General features: G+C 35.3%; 1 protein-coding gene across 5 annotated transcripts in view; it reads right to left on the bottom strand.

The window, feature by feature from the left end:
* The window catches only part of DPH6 (diphthamine biosynthesis 6), a 317109-nt gene that overhangs the window by 160238 nt on the left and 134412 nt on the right, over positions 1–22459 (bottom strand). For all 5 annotated transcript variants that reach the window (XR_004625731.1, XR_004625730.1, XR_004625732.1 and 2 more), the window contains exon 6: positions 18075–18136. Coding sequence is in view for 2 of the 5 variants with exons in the window: in XM_011223160.3 (XP_011221462.1) it covers positions 18075–18136 (62 nt within the window). In the remaining 3 variants the exon portion in view is untranslated. The remainder of the gene's footprint in view (positions 1–18074; positions 18137–22459) is intronic.

The following is a 22459-nucleotide window of genomic DNA, read 5'->3' as shown; positions in this document are numbered from 1 at the left end:
AATGGGGGGAAAATAGGTTGTGTTTAGAGCATTTCTTGGAGACACAGAGAAAGCAATCTAAGGACTTTCCTTTGGCCTGTGAACAAAAGGGAGTCACAAATATGGTTATTATGTTTGAGGTTATTATTAGTGAAGTTCCAAAGGTACTGAGAACTAATGAAGTTCCAAAGCTGTAGATAAGCCTTAGGAAAGTCTAACTCTAAGAAAGGTTGGGATAGCTTATCATGTTGTCTAATTAAACCTGAAATTAAAAAACAAGCAAGCAAGCAAAGAAACAACAAACAACCTGTAATCTGCATTAAATATAAACTATATTATTTAAATAATCCTGAGACTGAGAGTAAAAGAATTTCTCATTTGGCTGGTATACAGCTGGAATCAGTGCCGGAACACTCTCACTGACTGTGTCAGAGAATCTCCCTGTTCTTGTGTTGAGGCTTTATTACTATGTTCCATCTCCTTCATTCTGAATTTCATAGCTTCCCTGCTTACAGCCTTTCCTAGCCCAAAGTCCTCATTGCCCAAAGGAAGAGTGACTCCATTGATGTTCACTATTACTGCCAGTGCTGGCACTATGGCCTAAGTCTTCAGTTTTATTTGAATAGTTATGCATTTATTTCTCTGGTTATTTTTGTGGTTGTCCTATAATTCTGAATCCATTACATTTAAACTCTTGACTATGTGCCCTTAGGGACTTAAAGGATGGATCTGTGAGAATTCTACTGCTCTTTTCAACGGTCAGCAGTAATATGAACAACACTGTAAAGCCAAATGGTAAGAAAAGTGAGGGAAAGAAAGCTGGGTGGCATTTTCTATATGAGTTCACAAGAGCAAAGCAGAAATTTTCACCACCCTGAGTCATGAAGTAGAGAAGCAACAAGACAGAATTATGGCAGTTGGTCCTTATGGGAGTAGATAACGGGAACAGATTACTTTACCATATTAAATCAAATTAAATTAATATCTGCTCTGCAATAAAAATGTAGAAATAACAGGATATGGGTTTCAGGGATGTTTCCTTGTTCTGCTAACTGGAGTTTGTCCTCTCTTTTGCTGATATCCCTTTCACTGGTCTTCCCATTCCAGCAACTTCCACCAAATGAACCTTCTGATCTCACCTTTATGGTTAGTCTTTTTATGAGGGAGTATACCTTATCAATCATTAGCTTCCTTTTATTGGAAAATTCTTTACTTAAACTTTGCATAATTTCTATAATCTACCACCAAAGAATAACTGGATATTTAAATTAAAGTTGGCATGGCTGTTATCCTACTAAAGTAGTTCTATTCGTCTCTAGTAAAAATAATATAAACTGCTATGTTAAACCAACATATTATCATTATAAAAAGACTTCCAGTACTCAAAATCTAAAATTTGTATGTATCTAGTGATATTTTCAGTTCACACAAAATATTTCCATAATATTAATTCATATCACTTCTTCAACCAGTATTTACTGAACAATAATCATTAGGCAGGTTGTGTGAGATGAGGAAGATCCGAAGGTAAACAAGACAACCTCCCTGGTCTTTTGAAGCTTATCAAATATATTACACCCTATATTTCAACACCACAAGGTAATGAAACAGTGATGTAGCTTCCATGAATAACACACACAATCTCTTCTCCCTTTCTGTTACGGGGTCATCAGCAAGAACACAGATTCTAGGTCAAGAAATCTGAATAAAAACCTCAGTGGTTTCTACCGCTGATGAACCAAGAAATATTCTGACTATGTATCCTTAGAATGTCTTTTGCAGCCACTCTAAATTCTACTAGCTTTGAGCTCTAATGGACGTAAGTCTTCAGAGAAAAATCCATCTTTACTGGCTTACTTTCAGCCAGCTTCAAGACCGTCTGCTGTTCTGCGAAAAGCTTCTGAAGAAGTGAAGCCCATGCTAGTCAACCACTTGCTGTAATGAAACTTCTGCTAAGACATAGCATTCTCTTAGAAATCAACATCCTTGTAGCACAAAAGCATGATATATGCCCGTTATAGAGAGGGTCAGTTTAGGGAAGTAGAGAATCCAATGTGCATATTCCAGAAACAGGTTTGTGGTACAAAATATTCAATTTAGTTTTCTAAAGCCTGTTAAGTCTGTGTTCCTAATACTTAACACTGTTCACAGAAAGGTGCAACTTTAGTCCTAACATGTCTCAGGTCTGTGTCTGGTTTAAACTCAAAATTGCCCTTATTGCATGCTAACACTTAATCATTACAAATACAGTTTTGCAATTCCCTTTAATAAGTTTCTCTATCAGTCTTAACTGTCATTGAAAATGCTAAATAGGTAAAAAAAAAAAAGAAAATGCTAAATAGGTAACAGTTTTTATGAAGTTTAGTTTCTCACTGAATTGTCATGATTTTTTCCATAATTCAAATACACAAAATAGCAATCTATATTTTAAAGTAAAGCACAAATATTTTTCATATTGTCTATTTCTTCACTAAGGTCTACTATTCATTAATGATTAAAATATACTTAAGTTTCAGTTAGTATGTAAAAAGTAGAAGTAGACAGTTATTCTCACTGTAACAAGAAAAGTATGCCAGACAGGTTACAAAATAATGTTTTTTTTGTTTTACATATGGAGAGCTGAGAATGCAAAGAAGTCTGGATGAACTAAACTCCAGATCAGGGTGAGGCTTTCCTAGGTGAGTTAAGATCAGTAGCCACCTTCCTAATGGGTAAACAGCATACTTCCACAGATGAGGGATTTCTATCAGTGTGTGTAGAAAGCAGCCAAATACATGACCATCTGTGGACTTCTGTGAGGGCTTTTTAGAGTCCTGAGGAGACCCAGGGAGTCTTTATAGCCTGCCAGTTCTTTCCCAAAGGCCTTAATCAAGTGCACATAGTGGCTACATGCAGAAAGCTGGGGCCAGGACAGAAGAGGAGAGAGAGATTCCTTTGGAAACATCTGCTCCTTGAGTCTTTTCTACTGAGCTTTCACTGTGTCAAAGGCTGGAGACAGGGAAGAAGACTAAGATTTTTTTCCAAGGCTTGGAAGATCAGGAAGAAGGCAAGGAAAGGCTCAGAGCAATAAGGCTGTGAAAAGGCACAAAACACTGGTGGCAGTATAGTAAAGCAGGGGGAGAGGGAGGGAGGAAAGAAAGGAGAGGGAAAGGAAAGAGACGGGAGAAGAAGGGTGGGAAGAAAAAGGAAAGAGACAGAAAGAGACAGGGACAGAGATATCTAGACTCACTGAAGCATAGATCACAAGCCCTGATAAATGAAGAGACCTGGTTACTACCCTTAAAACATCTGAAACAGTAGTAACCTGAACAAAATGCAACTCAGATCAGACCCAGTTCAACTGGAGATTAAACAGAATAAACACTCCTGACTAGCTGTCAGACAGAGGAATGTCGCTTTTAAGGGGTAAATATTATTTACTTTAGTCTCTACTATTCTTTTTTATTCAGTATCTACCATAAAATACATTAAAAAAAAAGAGATGTCAAAAAGTGAAAACTGTGACCTATAACCAATAGAAAAACAAACAGAAAAATAGAAACAGACCCAACATTAATCAAATACTGGACTCAGGAGGCAAGGACTATAAACAACTATTGTAAATATGTTAAAGGATTTAGCCAAAAAGATAGATGAAATTCATGAACAGAGAGTAGTTTCAGCAAAGATGGAAACCGAGGATAGTCAGATCTAAGTTCATATCCTGGCTCCAACACTTATTAGGCATAGGACCTGGGATGAGTTACCTAACTTCTCTGAATTTCCATTTTCCTAGGTAATACCTACCCTTATGGGCATGTTGTGACTGTTAAAACTGATAAATGATACATGCAAAGCTTTTAACTCAGTCCCTAGTGCAAAAGAAACACTCAATACATGGTATTTTTTCTCTCTTAGGTTAATTTGCCCTTCCCTTGGGCCTTCTGCTTTTTTATCTATGTACACCCCTTTGAGGATTATGACCCCTACTATATCTATTACTTCTGTGCAAACGGTTCTCAAAGCAAAAAATCCTAGCCACTGATGTCTCTCCTATATATTAGTCCCGAATCAAAATTCTTATTGAGTATTTTACTTGGGAGCCTTGTTGTTTTAAATTTAACATGAATAAAACAAAGTTCTTGACTTTTTTTTTCTCATAACCATTTCTCCCTGATCAATTCTCTATTTCTATAATCGTTCAATCACACTAAGAGTTTGAAATACTGAAGAATTTAACTCCTTCCTTTCCTTCTGTCATTCCTTCTGCCACAGAGCCCACATTTTAAAATTTTTCATTAATTCATTTATTGAATCAACAAATCTTTACTCAGTACTTACTAAGTGCCAGATACTATTCTATATACTAGTGACATGGGATTGATTAAGATGGACAGCCACTCTGGAAAACAGTGTGGAGGTCCCTTAAAAGGTTAAAAATTGAGCTACCCTATGATCCAGCCATTGCACTACTGGGTGTTTACCCCAAAGATACAGACGTAGTGAAGAGAAGGGCCATATGCACCCCAATGTTCATAGCAGCATTGTCCACAATAGCTAAATCGTGGAAGGAGCCGAGATGCCCTTCAACAGATGACTGGATTAAGAAGCTGTGGTCCATATATACAATGGAATATTACTCAGCTATCAGAAAGAACGAATTCTCAACATTTGCTGCAACATGGACGGCACTGGAGGAGATAATGCTAAGTGAAATAAGTCAAGCAGAGAAAGACAATTATCATATGGTTTCTCTCATCTATGGAACATAAGAACTAGGATGATCGGTAGGGGAAGAAAGGGATAAAGAAAAGGGGGGTAATCAGAAGGGGGAATGAAACATGAGAGACTATGGACTATGAGAAACAAACTGAAGACTTCAGAGGGGAGGGGGTGGGGGAATGGGATAGACTGGTGATGGGTAGTAAGGAGGGGCACGTATTGCATGGTGCACTGGGTGTTATACGCAACTAATGAAGCATCGAACTTTACATCGGAATCCGGGGATGTACAGTATGGTGACTAACATAGTATAATAAAAAAAACCATTAAAAAAAAAAAGATGGAGAAAGTGAACAAACATCTTGTATTCTAACATCCTTCATGATCACTTCACACTTGATGTATTTACAGTCATCTCTTGTCTTCCTGCTTAGTTTTCACACCTCCCAATCTATCCTACATATAATCACCACACTAACTTTCCTTAACTATAAATGACCACGGCACTCATCTTCTTAAAACTTTTTGGTGACTATTACCTATTCAATAAAAATCAAACTCTGCAGACTGACAGCCAAACACTTCAGCCATTTGGTCCCATCCTTTGCATGGGTATAAAGATATAAAGCCAATACAATAGATAAATAAAATAAAAGTTCAAAAGGATCTTGACTGGCTGAAAAAAAATACTAAATCTTATGATATGAAATATAAAGTGACAAACCCCAACATTTAGTTTCCTTCTCTTCAACTTAAAAGGAATTGTCCTTGTTACTGTCTGTGGGACTATCCTGTGCTGCCTTGTGATATATTTCTGCACTGTATCACTACGTACCTCCTGAACTTGAAATTTTTCTTGTGTGACTTTTTCTCATAAACCTATTTTCTAGATTCCTTAGACTCTCTCCTAGTTCCTTCCTAGCAGTGTGTAGCACACAATACTTAGTGACCAATTGGGGGCCCTGCTTACGGTCCAGATACCCATTCATGCTCCTAGAAAAGGGCCTGATAGACATAAACTGATAGCTCTAATCTGAACCAGAAATAAAGCCACTCCTAATCAGAATTACCAAGTAAAAGGGCAGAGAAAGTTACTGACTTCTTTTTCTCTACTCATAGAAATTGCATTTTTATCCTCTGGTGTTGGAAATCTGAAAGAGTAAATAAAATTCACACGTGATAGTCAATATTTTCCTTATCTCATCAGCCACTGAACCTGTGATGTCACATTCTACCTCTCCCCCATTTTTAGCCATCTGGGGAATGTTATATAGAAAAAGATCTGGACCAGCTGACCGCTGGGTAAGATTAGCACACATACTATTTTGTCTGACATCCACCATTCAGTCCCAACCTTTGTATGAATACAAAGATATTAAGCTAGTACAATAGATAAAATAAAAATTCTAAAGGATCTTAAACAGTTGAAAAGAAATATGTTGCTGTTTTCTAACCAGTTGGATTATTAATAAAAACAAGATCATTTTTTTTTACTTATTACACAATATAATTTTCCATTGCATAAAAGCATGTTCATTGCTTCACATATATCTAAATTGTGCTATGTTCCCTTTTACATAAAGCTTTTAGGGAAAGCGAACATTGGTTTGCCATCTAACTGTTATTAAGATAAGCATTTTAAAAAGCATTTTGAACAGATGTGGCTGACTTGGGTCATTTCATGAATTATAAGAATGCCTTGGAGTCTGAACATTTAAGAAGTGAATTCCTAGTAAATAAAAGGAAATTACTTATATGATTCTATTTTTTCTCGCATACTTATTTATATAGATGAATATTCATACTCATAATTCCATTTGAATGCTACTGATTATTGAACTGAAAAAGTTAAGGGCATCTGGTTTCCATTTAATTTTTATCCTTTTAAAAGATTATAATAAACCCAATTGTGAAAATTTCTTATTAAATCAAGATTTTTCTTCTTTTAAACCTGGCTCATTTATCTGCTAGTCATCTTAAAATTAGAATGAAAAAAAAAGTCAAATTAAATCACACTTCATCCTTCTCACCACCTATAGAAAACCATGAGGTTTATAATAACTGCTAAAATTTCATTTTATAAATGATATGCTTAACATACAAAATAATTTCATGCTGCATATAATAATTCATAGCACTTATTCACAAATATTTATTGAGTATCTACTATAGGTTTGGCATTGTTTTAGGTGCTGGGGATAATGATGGGAGCAGACATATAAATTCTGCACAGAACAGCTTATTGTCTGGAGGTACAGATAGAAAGTTAAATAAGAAATTACAATAATGGGTAGTGATTGCTTTGGTGGATGCATGAGATGCTGTGGGATTGTAAAGTACAGTACCTAACCAGAAGGAACCCAAAGGCTTCTCAAAGTAAAACTTAAGCTGATATCTGAACAATGAGTTAACCAGAAAAGGCTAAAAAAGAGAGGGAGAGGCGAAGGAGAGAGAGAAGGCAGGAGAGAAGGCAAGACTTTTCCAGAGGGAAGAGCATATGTTAAGTCCCAGAGCACATCATGGGTACTAGAAACCGAAGGAAGTGTGGCATAGCTGGATCATAACTAGATGAATGGTGAGATGAGGCTGACTAGAAAGAGAACAGATCTTATGGGGCTTCATAAGTCATGCTAAGTCATTATCCTAAGGTCAGTGAGAACCCATGATAGGTTTTAAGAAGAAAGCTAAACTGATCACATTTATCTTTTAGAAACAGTCTGGTTGCACAGTGGAGAATGGGCTGGAGGGGAGTGAATCAAGAAGCACAAAGAACTGAGAAGTTGCTGGAGTAATCTTGGCAGGATGTGAAGACTTCCTGAACTGGGGAAGTAGCAGCGAGGACAGAGAAGAGAGGGAAGATATTTTGAGAGATATTGTTAGGAGGCTGAATAAGTGATTAATTGAATGGAAGAGTGAGGAAAGTTAAAAAAGACTTAAGGAAAATTCCCAGCTTTCTGTGTTGGGAATCTGGATGGATGGTGGTTGTATTTATTGGTACCTCAGTATGAATAGCAATTCGCTGGGAGAGTCCAATGGCCTTAACCTTTTCAATTTTATGTGGCATGATACTATGATAAATATACTATACATGTTTCTAAGCTATTGTTAAGCTACTCTGACTCCTTCCTGCTGCTCCTAAATTATAAATACCTCTCATGATTCTCTGCAATATATTCTTCTTAATCAATTTTTTCCCTTGGATATAGCCCATGCACTCTGTGGCTTCAACCATCACCTTTATGCTATTCAGCTCCTGCTAAAACCAACAGTATTACTACTATTTAAGACCATTTATTTTATGCCTTGAAGTTAAGAAAATGATACAATTATTTAATCCTCAAAACAACTTTTAAGAATACAAGAGAGTATAGGTTCTGAAATCAGATGGTTTAAGCGCATGTTCAACATCTGCTGCGTCCCAGCTGTGTGACTGTGCGGAAAGTAACCCACCCTCTGCATGATCCCTCATCTGCAAAATGTAAATATCAATGGTCACAACCTCTTAGCTTAGTTGATCAAATAAAATAATGCGTAAAAAGCACTTAGCACAGAGTTGGTACTTCGTAAGCACTTACAAAATGCACAGCTTTACTATAAAAGTAGGCAAAGCACATATTTGTGGAAGACCTATTTAAGAGTATGAACTTTAACAAACATTGTAAAATATCACAAAAATAAGAATACTCTTAACAAACATTTAAGGAACAGTTTTAAACCTTTAAAATTTGATGCAACTCTTATTTAAAACTCACCTACTTTTTTGAACAATGAGAAAATGGCCCTGGGGGGAAAACCCACAAAGGGTAAAATACTTTCAGAATCCATTTGTTCACTTATCAGATGATAATTTTAGGAAACTGCTTAAGTTTAAGAAGCAATAACTATGATTATTCCATAGTTAATTTAGAGTAATAAATGCACAATCCTTAAAGTTGTATTTTTTGACCCTGAAATTACATTCCTAGGAATTTATCTAATGCAAATAATAATCAGAAATGTATAGGAAGATTTATTAGGAAAGATCATAATCATAACATTGTTCATAACAATTTAAAAATAAGTAACACTGTTTATAGTAATTTAGAAATAAGAAATATTTCCAACAAGAGGTAACTCACTGAATTTTTCATAATACATTCATATGTAGGATACATATATGATGGAATCCACACGGCCATTAATTAATGTATTTTCTAAGTATATTCAGTTATGTAGGAAAATAAATATGACATAATGCTAGGAGAACAAAGGACACAAACTGTATGTATAATCAAACCTAATGAAGTAAATAAAGTATGTACAACTATTTGACTATGTGAACTTGTATGAAAAACAAACTCTTAGGAAATAAACCATTACAGAGTACACCAACATGTTAGCCATGTGCATTACAGGACAGAAAGAACTATGCTTTTTATACTTTTCTATACATCATTATATCTCAAATTTTCAGCAATATGTAGGTATTTTATGTTGTTTTTTTAATTATGATTTATTTCTATACTTTATCCCTTTTTTCCCTTATCACAGGCAAACATTTAAAAGTATTTAATGTGTATCTTTCGTCTATGTCTTTGCAAATGTATTATTATTTTGTGTGCCTGTATTTTTAAATCATTTCAATGTTACTTTTATGCATTCAGTACTTTGCTGCTATATGCACACTGAATATACTTTTCTTTTTTTTTTTTTAAAGATTTTATTTATTATTTGACAGAGAGAGAGACAGCCAGCGAGAGAGGGAACACAAGGGGGGAGTGGGAGAGGAAGAAGCAGGCTCACAGCAGAGGAGCCTGATTGTGGGGCTCGATCCCATAACGCCGGGATCACGCCCTGAGCTGAAGGTAGACGCCTAACCGCTGTGCCACCCAGGCGCCCCTGAATATACTTTTCTAACTGCAGCCTTGTATCTCATAATGTGCACTCACTACATTTTAAGTATCTTTCAGGAATGGACATTCATATTGCCTCCAACAACCCCAACACCATCAAAAATAGCCCTGCAAAGACTATTTTCACTAATGTCCCCTTATGGAATGATAGGATGGGGATATTTAATTTAGGAACTGCAATATTGCCCTTCAGAATGGTAGCACCAATCTACATTCGTAAGTTTCTCCAAATCCTCATCTATCAACAATCAGCATTATCCAGTTTTCTCATTTTTGCCAAACTGGTATAAGGTAACATCTCACTGTTGCTTTAATTTGTACTTCTCTGATTACTAAATCCATTTGAGCATCGCCTCATATCTGTATTTGCTTTTGAGTATTCTTTCCTGTATAGTGGTTCTCCATAGATTTTGCCATTTTTTTAAATGTTTTTTTTTTATTATATTATGTTAGTCGCCATACAGTACATCCCTGGTTTCTGATGCAAAGTTTGATGATTCATTAGTGCACCATGCAATACGTGCCCTCCTTACTACCCATCACCAGTCTATCCCATTCGCCCACACCCCTCCCCTCTGAAGCCCTCAGTTTGTTTCCCAGAGTCCATAGTCTCTCATGATTCATTCCCCCTTCTGATTACCCCCCCCCTTTCTTTATCCCTTTCTTCCCCTACCGATCTTCCTAGTTCTTATGTTCCATAGATGAGAGAAATCATATGATAATTGTCTTTCTCTGCTTGACTTATTTCACTTAGCATTATCTCCTCCAGTGCCGTCCATGTTGCAGCAAATGTTGAGAACTCGCTCTTTCTGATAGCTGAGTAATATTCCATTGCATATATGGAACACAGCTTCTTAATCCAGTCATCTGTTGAAGGGCATCTCGGCTCCTTCCACGATTTAGCTATTGCGGACAATGCTGCTATGTACATTGGGGTGCATATGGCCCTTCTCTTCACTACATCTGTATCTTTGGGTTAAATATCCAGTAATAGATTTTGCCATTTTTCTGTTAGGATCTTTACCTACATTTTGATATATGTCAGTTAACAATCTCCAGTTATAGTGTCTACCTGGTTTTGTTTTGTTTTGTTTTGTGTAAGGCAGAAAAGTTTCAGAATTACTCTTTAGTAATAGCAAATTTTACTCATAATATTAAACATTGCTAACATTTATGAAGCGCTTAGAATGTGCCAGATACTAAGCTAAGCACCTATTGTTATTACTTCCATTATATACATGGGAACCTAACTAAATCAACATTTGAAGTAACCAGTAGCATCAGGATTCATACCTGGCCTCCTGAGTACAGAGTTAACTTGCTGATTGCTGTCCTGCCTCTTACCCTATGCAATCTGAATGAACTATGGAGGTATCATCTTTCCTACACCACCTCTTTCACCAACCTGTCTGTCATTCTCACAAATAATATTAATTTATTCAAGGGAAATCATTGTAATACACAAAAATTCCCTTAACCAAAAAAATATTAACTCTTGCATACAATAATATACTAAACGATTAATATATTAGCTGAAATAACTTATTACATTTTATAAGTCGTGTCCACCCACATTACACAAGGGGTACCTAACAGGTGGTTCAGGATATCTGAGGCAGGTGAACAAAATGGGTTCCTCTACTTAACCCCTTCTTTTCCTAACCCTACAAGTTCAAAGGTTTTGTTTTCTCTCTTTTTGAATTTCTTGACTATTCAGGAGAGTTTTGTCAACAAGTTGAAAAATGAATATGTGACTGATTTTTTATCGCACTTAATGAGGTTAATGACATTATTCATAAAGATAGGGACATATATACAATTCTTAAAATCTGATTTGTCTTAGGCAATGATGGAGAAGACAAGAGTCCTAGAAAATAAGTTTTTAAATAATAAAAAACAGCCATACCCTCTAAATGCTGAAAGAAGATGAGAGTTTGACAAATGACTCATTTGCTTTTATATTAGAATCATTGTGCTCTGAGTACATCAGGCAACTGATTGAGTCTCCTTTATGAGCATATATAAAAATGAAAGGAAAAAGAGAAAGCAAAAAACCTGGGTTAAAATCTGGGTTGTGTCAGATAACTGCTGTACATGTAGTGAGAAACAAATTGGTAACAAATTAGTGTAAAAATTTATTAGGCACTCACTTGATAGAAAGCTCGTGTACACACAGACCAGACTATGCAGAAACCAGAGAAAAAGACACTCTAGATTGTTTTGCATAATCTTCTATAGCCATCAGGAAAAATAATTCCTGTTCAAAATGTGCAATTAGCCATTAATATTCAATCTTTCCCTTTGAGTAATTTTTACCATTCTGAGAAGCTACTTGTCAAAATCGACAAAAGTAACTACAGCTAAATCCTATAGTAAAATCTCTTCAAACATTGCTTCTGTTCTTCTCTCTCCTTTACTCCTTCAACTCCAGGTACAGCTCTGACAAACTTCTCTCCCTTACATCTCTTACAGTCTTCTCTTTACTTTCCGGCCTGTTTTCTTTGTGCTTTAGCCTGGATGCTTTATATCACCCTATCTTCTAGGTCTTTAATTGTCTATACAACTGTTCCAAATCTACTGGTAAACCCATGAATTGCGTATTGTGTTCTTAATTGTGTTTTGTATTTTAAGTTTCAGAATTCTATTTGATTCTTTTACATAGATTCCAAATTACCCCTAAAATAGTTCATCTTCTCATCCAATGCCACAGTCATTTTAATGTCTAAATCTGATAATTTGATCATATGGATCTTCTGACACTGTTTCTAGTGTGTGTTTCTCTCTCGCTTTCAGTTATCTCATCAGATCTCCTGATATGTTTGGTCATTTCTGATTGTCTGCTGAAAATTGTATGTGAAATATTTTAGAGATAATCTGAGGCTCTGAATCATGTTATCTTTTTAAAGAGAGAAATAGGCAATATGAGGAGCACAAGGCCACTTTAATTCAGTCTAGGATTGATATGATTCAAAGCTGGATATAAGTATTTGCAAGGGCTGGACTATTTCTGGTTTGCCTTTACCCCTAAGGTATAACCCATTCAGGAGTCTGACTGAATACCTGAAGGGTTAATCAGGTCTACTCCACTTTGGTTTGCCTTGAATTTCAATTTCTGTCTCTTAGCACTATGAAGCTGCTGAAAGCCCATTCAGAATCTCAGCTGGAGTTTTCTCCTCAGCTTCTTGGTATCCCTGTGCCATTTTTTGAATTAGAAAATGTCTTAAGGGGATTAGAGGCTTTGTTCTCACTGAAATTCTGGCCCCTCAAATTTTCTCATTTTTTGTAATTCTCTAATGCCTTCCAACATTATTTTTGTTTTAATTCCATGCAACTATTCTAAGTGTTCTAAGTGGGAGAATTGGTCTGATATAAGTTATTCCACCATAGCTGAAAATGGATGTCTTCAATGTCTATTGCAATTATAAACATATACACATTCTGACCCTGTATTTCCATTCTAGGATTTTATCCTACAGATAAATTCATACATGCCCTAAAATATACGTACAGTAATGTTTATTCTAGCATTATTTGAAATAGCAAAAGACATGAAAGAAATCAGTAAGGGATAAAGCCCACCAATAAAGAAGCAATCAGCATTTTATCCACATAGTCTGGTCATGGAAACAAATGCCCTGGATCCTTACATGTTAAAATGGAAGGTGGGGAATGATATGCACAGTATGCTCCAATTTTGGTAAAAATGAATAAACACATGCATATATATTTACATATGCAAAAAAAGGTTTTGAAGAGATACCTCAGCATAGAGAAAAGTGGCTGGGAAAGAAAATTGGGGGGCATTGGAGCCAGTGGAAGATTTTCCATTATTTGATAGTGTTTGAATTTTTTTTTTACACATTACACACTTTAATGCTATCATAAACATTAGAAAAAATATATAGCATGAGAAGTGCTATATACAGGGAGTCAAAGAAGATAATGGCAGCTCAAAGAAGGCGTATTTAAGCAAGAGTTTAAAGCTTAGACTTTAAGGACAGATTGGATTTAGTTGAGTGAAGGAAAGAGAAAGTCTCTGCAGAGAAGGGGAGTAGAACATGGAGATATGAGGGAGTACTCACTGTAGGGAAACCATTAATAGTTCCAAACTTATGAAGGATAGGGCGGATGTAGGGGACTGCCTATCTTACAAGCCTCTTTTTCCCCAAGGACAGATTGTGTTGTGTTAAGGAGTTTAAATTTTATTTGAGGGAATGAGGAACAAAGTAAAAATTTTATTTGAGGGAATGAGGAACAACACCATGATCAGATTTGCCCTTCACATATATGATGATGACAGCCCTGTGGATTGACGAGGGGTAAATTGGGGAGGAGACAGACTTAGCTAGAAGATTGTAATAACCTAGGGGAAATCCTAATGTAGTGACAATGAGCATTAAATGGAACAGATTATAAGATATTAAGAAGGCAGAATTAAAAGGAGCTGGGTCCTTACTTATGAATAATGGAATGTATGAAATAATTTATTACAATTCACTTTTTATTGGTCTTGGACAACTGAGTAGACAATGGAACCCTTCATGTCAGGGAACATAAAAATGGCATAGATATGTCAGGAAAGAAATGTTCACTTCTGCATAGCTGAGGATGAAGTGATTGAGTACATCTAAGAGAGGAAGGTGTCCAGCTGAATACAGATTTCTGGAGCATAAAAAGATGGTGGAGGAACAGACTTAATTGTCATAAGAAGTCATGGGGGGTATTTAATATCACCACAGAAGGAAGGCTACGGATGGAACAACAACTTATAAGGGCTGGAATATATATGGTAAGCCCCAAAATGAATCTAAGAAAATACTCAGAAAACTTTCAGAAGTAGTGGAAGCCAATGGATGACAATGGTTTCAAGAAGGCTCACATTCTTTCAGAGAAACCTAGAAATACAGAGCCTAAAGTGCATCACTGGTATTGAAGAACTAGGGGATGATATATTTGATCACTGTGTTAGAATCACATAGTGCTTGTTTAAAGATTTGATTCCTGGTCCTTCTGAACTGAGATTTCTTAGGGTGGGAAAAGAGTGTCTGGAATAACTATGGCAGACTTTAAACTCCTTTAGAACAAGGGTCTTATTTAATTCATCATATATACTTAGTGCTTGCCACAGCATTTGCCATATAACAGGTCCTCAATAAATATGTAGTAACTTAAGGATGAGAGCAGTGAATGGATACACAGACAGATGAACACACAACTGAATGAAAGAACTAATGTCTTTGCTAAAATCTTGGTCGGATTATTGGAGCTTACATTCTGGTGGGGTGGGTGAAGGCGTGACAGATAATATACACATAAGCAGACAGACAATTTGTAGAGATATCTGTAGAGATCTGTGTTAGCTAGAGTAGTCAGGGAAAGCTTGTCTGAGGAGGTAGCATTTGAGCTGTCACTTAAATTACAAGAAAGCATTAACCATGTGGTGGTCTGAGGGAAAAAACATTTGCGGCAGTACAAGGTCCTAAGGAGAAAAAGGGTGAATAGAGTGTGTTTAAGTAATAAGGTGGTATCTGTGACTCTGGCTCAGTGAGTGAGATAGAGGCTGCGGGAAAATGAGGATGCTGATCATATACGGTTTCATCAGTTGTGATCTCCTAGGAATACGGTTGTTACTCTAACTGCAATGGGAAACTATTTAAATTTTAAACAAAGCAGCGATGCGATTTGATTTACACTTAAAAAAAATTACTCTGGCATCTGTATGAATAATGGATTTTAGCAGGGCAATGGTGGAAGTAAGCAGACCAGTTAGGGGTTGATGAAATATTCCAGACAAGAGATGATTCTACTGTGGTGGTAGTGACAGAGACAGTGAGAAGTGCTTGGGCTTAGAATATATTCTGGAGATAGAGAAGACAAGACCATGCTAATAGGTTAGCCAGAATAAGTAAGGGAAAGAGGAATCTAAAGAATTTGGATTTTAGCTAGTAAGCAATGGGAACTCAAAGTTTTGAAGTGAATGAGTGACACAATTACAGTAGAATATATTAGAACAGTTATCTTGAAGTAGCAAGCAAAATGAATTCTTTGGGAAATAAAATGTAAGGTAGAGGCAAAATTGGAGTTATTAATACTACTCTAGGCCTGAAGTGACAGGCACTGAACTACGGTGATGACAAAAGGAATGGCAAAAAGTGACATATATAAAGGCCACAATCAAGTTTATGGAGATTTAATTTGCAGTGCCTCTGGACACTAGGACTTAGCAGACAAATTTGGGCTACAAATATTTGGGAGTCATCAGAATATAGCTAGTTTTTAAAGCCATGTGAGTGACTGAGATCATCCAGAAAAAGTGATAGAGTGAAAATGGAGCCTAGACTAGGAACTGGCAAAAGAGACGAAGAGTGACCAGAACAAAAGGAGAAAAACTAGGAGAATGTGGCATCATGGATGCTGATGGAAGCATTTTAAGGAGGAGTGTTTATAACATTCAAATAAGGGCTAAGAAATGTTGGTTGGGTTTAGTAAAATGGAGATCACGCATGATCTTGATCAGAACTGTATCCATTTAGAGGTAGAAGGAGAAGCCAGACTCCAGGTACATGTCTGAGGCATGAAGAAACACTGACCATCAATACAGATAACACTTCTGAAATTTTTGGTTTTGAGGCAAAGAAGAGAAGTAGCTAGAGAATAACTAGAGTGCATTGAGGGAATAGTTAGAATGGGAGAGACAGTGGCATGTTTCAGTATAACATGAAGGAGACCGTAAAGAGAAAGAGGAAGAAGCTACTGGAGGGGGTAAGTGATCTCAAGGTGAGTGACTGCTGCTAATGGGATCCACAGCAAGGGGGTTAGCCATATGCAGGAGGAAGTCACTTCTCCCAGTTACAGGAAGCAAAAATATGCCTGGGTGCATGTAAGTCAGTACTCGGAGACAGAGGGATTTCCAGTATGATGGCTTCTATTTTCTTTGTGAAGAAACAAACCATCCACTCAAAAATGAGGGGAAAGGTGAAGGGGATTAATTTTGAGGAGAGTAGAGAAGGAATGCAATAGCCATTATGGAGAATGGACAGATGATTTTTCCAGAGAAATATGAGATTGCCTGGCCATGTTGAAGATAGAACAAAATGATGTCTGCAATCTTGCATTGAAATATTCTATGATATCCAGGTTAACTCATAATCGACATCATGGCAATCCCAAGCCTTATATGCCTACTCTACAAAGAACCTCTACATGCTGGACACCTGAATTCATGACTTCAAATTTATGGAGCAGCTTACGAAAAGCTCTTTTGCCAAACCCCAGTCTCTCATTTCTGAACTTCTCTTTCTTTTACACCTGTAAATTTACTTTCGCTATTTATCTACATTGTTTTTTTCAGAAGAAAAATTTAATCTGACAATAGGGAATAGATGTGAACATAGATGCAATGTTGGTCACAGCATGAACTGCTGTGAGAAAAGTCCTGTCAGAGCAGCATAAAAAGCAACCATGTCTGTTAGATCAACTTAAATAAGCGACATCAAATTACCTAGAAATCAAATATAATTTGTGACAATTATATGCTCATTTCATTTTTATTTTTATCTTTACTATTTGCCTCGCATATATTAGATGCTTACTGAAAAAAGGAATGAACATTTCAAAGATGTCTAAGCATTTGGTACATATTGATAAACCATAAAATAATCAAGTGCAAATAACTGAAAGAAAAATCTGAAAACCATAAAGTTAGTAAAGAAGGTAACTGCTAGCACATCTACAGCAACTGTATTAACAATGTCCAGAGACAGTGTTGATAAATTAAGAGAGGGGGAGGGGAACATGATAACTTATTAGAGGAGTTCCGTACTTTCATAGAAGCAGGGTAATTTTCTTTCTTCCATCATAACTGTGAAATGAAATACTCTCATCATTATACTCCTTTAGTTGTCATTGCCATGTGAATAACATTTGCCCCAAACTCTCATAAAATATAATAATAACAAGTTAATAGAAAGGCATGAAAAGAACTATATCTTTCTTTAAAGTTTAGAACACATTTAGGATTTGACAATGATAAGGGTTAAATGGCTGTTACTTGAAACCTTAAAATAATTTTTTTTGGCTACTCTGCAAGTTAATTTCCTAATTGGTAAAAAAGAAGAGGTTAGATTAGATATCTCTGAAGGAAGTTCCTACTCGCATTTCTGATTGAAAAACATCTGATCACAGAGACTATCAGCTACTTTAGGAGTATAGTACTTCTTATAATAGCATACAATGTCCATGGTAATAAAAGAAACCTGACAGGACAGTTTCGCTTTAGGTATAGCTTACTTCTTTATTCAGACCAACAAGATGGTAATGATTTTCATAATTAATTTTAGATATTTTCTTATCCATTAGAAGTTTAATTTTTTTCACAAAACTATGTCATGAATGTTATCAGAGTTTTTCCAAAATAAAATTAATTTTATAATCATCATATCATGGCCTTATTTTTTTCTTTCTTTAGATGCCTATATTTTGAGAAATAGTATAAATTCTTACCTCTAAGAGATAAGATTCCATTTGATCCAGGGTTTTTCCAAGATGCTTATCTGGATCTAAACCTGCCAAGAAAGATTCAATTTTTTTTTTTTTTAAGATAACTATCAGATTGGCAGTCTAAAGATACATTCCCCTTCCCTTTGCCTCTCCTTGCCTAGGAAACCAGTATGTGTATATTTCAAATTGCTTTGATCCTAAAGTAAAATGTATTTGGCTAGTATTTACTTTCCTATTCCCCTTAGGTAACTGGTTTTCTTGCTCCTGAAAAATAAGTTCCATACCGAATCATTTCATTGCACTGTGTTAACCTCCAGATGCATTGTTTTCATTCATTTTTGTGCAACTGTAATTTGGATGGAAAAACAGGTATCACTTCAAAGATAGGACATTTATGTCCTTAGTATTTTAACTATTATGGTTATTTTACTCATGGACAATAGTGAGAATTTTCTTACGTATCCCTGTTTTACCTAAACTTTAAAATTCTTACTTAGAAAATGAGAGTAGAAAACAGAAGAGTGGTAGACCCTTATGCTTATATAATTAATTCACTTTATAGAAGGATGCAGATATGGACACAAATAACTGTATTACCAAATTAAATGACATTTCATTTCAATAACCACTTGTGTGATAATGTATTTTCTAAGCAAAAATAGAGACAACTCTGAAAAATCATTATTGTACCAACAGCATGTGCACAATCTTAGATAAAGATGTTCAACTATAAAGTAGAGTTTATGTAGGTAATAAGGTATAGGCAGACAACTATTGCCATACTCTTCCTACATACCAAAACTAACTTGCCAGAGAAGAAAAAGTCACATGCCACAAGTTTTCTATGAAATGAAAGAATTCATTTTAGATATTACATTCATAACGTATTTAGATATTTACATATGTAATACATGTATTGACTTAGCCTCATTTAAATAACATTTTTTATTGGCTTAAATTATTTAGCTTATTAACTACACAAACTGATTAATAATTTTCTGCTTCTAGTTGGATGGCTTTTTTGGTAACATGTTATTTCTTGTATCACATACCAGAAGAAGGGAAGTCAGGCAAAGATTGAAAACTCTTCTGCCACTGAGTATTCTTAGGTGAAACAGACTTTTCATGTCAACTCCCTTCACAGCAATCTTATTCTCATGGTGTATTCATTAAAATTAAAATTTCAAGGAGATGGGTGAACATGTAGATGAACCAATCACTGACTCTGTCCAGTTCCTTTACTTCTACCACCATTTATCAATTCAGTATTTAGAATGAATAAGTAAATGAAATACTTTGAAACACCATGTAATCACCACCCAGATTTAACAAGCATTAACATCATGCCATACTTCCTCTACAACTTTTTTTAAAGAAATAAACACCACCAACACAATAGAATGTCACAGTATATCTACTCTTAGTCTACATCCCCTATACTTCTACATGGTAACCACTATTTAGAAGTTGGTGAGTTACTAATTATGCTTTTATAATTTTACTACAAATGTATGTATCCAAACACTATTTAGAATTGTTCATGTATATTGAATTTTTACATGAATGGATATAATCTTTAATTTGATTTTTTCAATTCACGTTATTAATGAGATTTACTTATATTGATTACCATGGCTCTGGTCCATTCATTTTTATTATTGAATCTTATTCCATTATATGGATATACCAGAATTTAATTCTACATTTTCCAGCAGATGGGTATTTGGGCACTGGGTTGTTTCTAATTTCTGTTTTGCCACAAGTACTTTTTATGCTGCAGTGAATATGCTTTTATGTGAAATTGCTATGATAGAGGAAAATACATACATATAATTGTGTGTGTATAATCTTCAAGTCTATTAGATATTGTCAAATTGCTCTCCAAAGCAGTATTACCAATTTGTACTCCCACTATGAGGACACAGAATTCCTATTTCACATAATGTAAAAATAATTTAGTGGTGTCAGAATTTTAAATCTTTGCTAAGCTGATATATATTGTTTTAGATACTTGTTTTAATTTTCATTTTCTGATTATTATCAAAAGTAAGCACCATACCCAACACAGATGGTTTCCCAGGTGAATTCTACTAAATATTTAAAGAAGAGTTAATACTTACTCTTCTTGAACTATTCCAAAAAATAGAAGAGGAAGGAAAACTTCCAAATTCATTCTATAAGGCCCACATTACCCTGATAATGAAAATCAGATAAAGAAACTACAGAAAAAGAAAACTACAGGTCAATATCTGATGAACATAGATAAACATCCACAGTAAGATATTACCAAACTGCATCCAACAATACAGTAAAAAAAAAAAAAAAATCATTCACCATGATCATGTTGGATTTATTCCAGGGATACTAGGGTGGTTCAATATTTGCAAACCAATCAACAGGATACACCAAATCAGCAAAAGAAAGGATAACAGTTATATGATCATGTCAATAGATGCAGAAAAAGCACCTGACAAAGTACAACCTTCATTCATGATAAAAACTCTCAACAAAGTAGGTTTAGAAGGAACATAGCTCAACAGAATAAAGGCCATATAAAAAAAACCCACAACTAACTTCATTCTAAACGCTGAAAAACAAAGCTTTTCCTCTAACATCAGGAAAAAGACAAGGATGTCCACTCTCCTTCCTTTTATTCAACATAGTACTAGAAGTCCTAGACACAGCAATCAGACAAGGAAAAGAAGTAAAAGAGATCCAAATTGGTAAGGAATAAGTACAACTTTCATATTTGCAGATGATATGATACTATATAGAAAACTCTACAGACTCCACCAAAAAAACTGCTAAAACTGATATACAGATTAAATAAAGTTGTAAGATACAAAATTCACACACAAGTAATCTGCTGCGTTCCTATACACTAATAAGGAGATAGCAGAAAGAGAAATTAAGAAAATAATCCCATTTAAAATAGCACCAAAAAGAACAAAATACCTATGAATAAACTTAAGAAAGGAAGTGAAAGACCTATACTTCAAAAGCTATAAATCAATGATGAAAGAAATTGAACATGACACAAACAAATGGAAAGATATTCCATGATCACTGATTGGAAGAACCTATACTGTTGAAATGTCCATACCATCTGAAGCAATCTACAGATTGAATGTAATCCCTATCAAAATACCAATAACATTTTCCACGGAGCTAGAACAAATAATCCCAAAATTATATGGAACCACAAAAGACCCCAAATAGCCAAAGCAATCTTGAGAGAGAAGAACAAAGATGGAGGTATCACAATTCCAGATTTCAAGATATACTACAAAGCTTTAGTGATAAACACAGTATAGTATTGGTACAAAATAGGATTATATAGACCAATGGAACATAGATCTATAGTTACATAAATCAATGGAACAGAATGGAGAGCACAGAAATAAACCCACACATTTATGGTCAATTAATCTATGACAAGGGAAGGAAGAATAAAGAATCTACAATGGGGAAAAGACAGTCTCCAACAAATGGTGCTGGGAAAACCAAACAGCTACATGCAAAAGAATGAAACCGGACCACTGTCTTATACCATATACAAAAATAAAATGGATTAAAGACCTAATTGTGAGACCTAAATTCATAAAATTCCTAGCAGAAAACAGGTAATAATTTCTTTGACATCAGCCATAGAAAAATCTTTCTAGATATGCCTCCTAAGGCAAGGGAAACAAAAGCAAAATCCAACTACTGGGACCACACCAAAATAAAAAGCTTTTGCATGGTGAAGGAAACCATCAACAAAACAAAAAGCAACTACTGAATAGGATATCTGCAAACGATATATCCAGTAAGGGGTTGATATCCAAAATATACAAAGAATTTTCACAACTCAACGCCAAAAAACCCCCCAAAATAACCCAATTTAAAAATCAGCTAGAACCTGAACATTTTTTTTAAAGATATACATATGCCCAACAGACACATGAAAAAAATGCTCAACATCACTCATCATCAGGGAAATGCAAATTAAAACCATAATGAGGGATCAATTTACACCTGTTGGAATGGCTAAACACACACACACACACACACACACAAGAAATAAGTATTTGTGAGCATGTGAGCACAAAGGAACCCTTGTGCATTGCTGGTGGGACTGCAAACTGGTGCAGCCAATGTGGAAAACAGTATGGAGGTTCCCGAAAAAATTATGCTTTACGTATTTGAGAGCTGTGTTGTTATGTGCATACACGCAATTTCTAAAACTTTTTGATAAGATTATTCTTTTTATCAACAAGTAATGACCTATTCATCTCCATATATCTTCATATGTGATTTTTACCTTATACTCTATTTACCAGCATTACAACGCCAGCTTTATTTTGTTAATATTTCACTGGCATATATTTTTCCATCATTTATTCTCA

Source organism: Ailuropoda melanoleuca, chromosome 5 (assembly GCF_002007445.2).
Source record: "Ailuropoda melanoleuca isolate Jingjing chromosome 5, ASM200744v2, whole genome shotgun sequence".
Lineage (NCBI taxonomy): Eukaryota > Metazoa > Chordata > Mammalia > Carnivora > Ursidae > Ailuropoda > Ailuropoda melanoleuca.
Note: the sequence above shows the minus strand (reverse complement) of the source record. Positions and strands in the feature narration are given on the sequence as shown.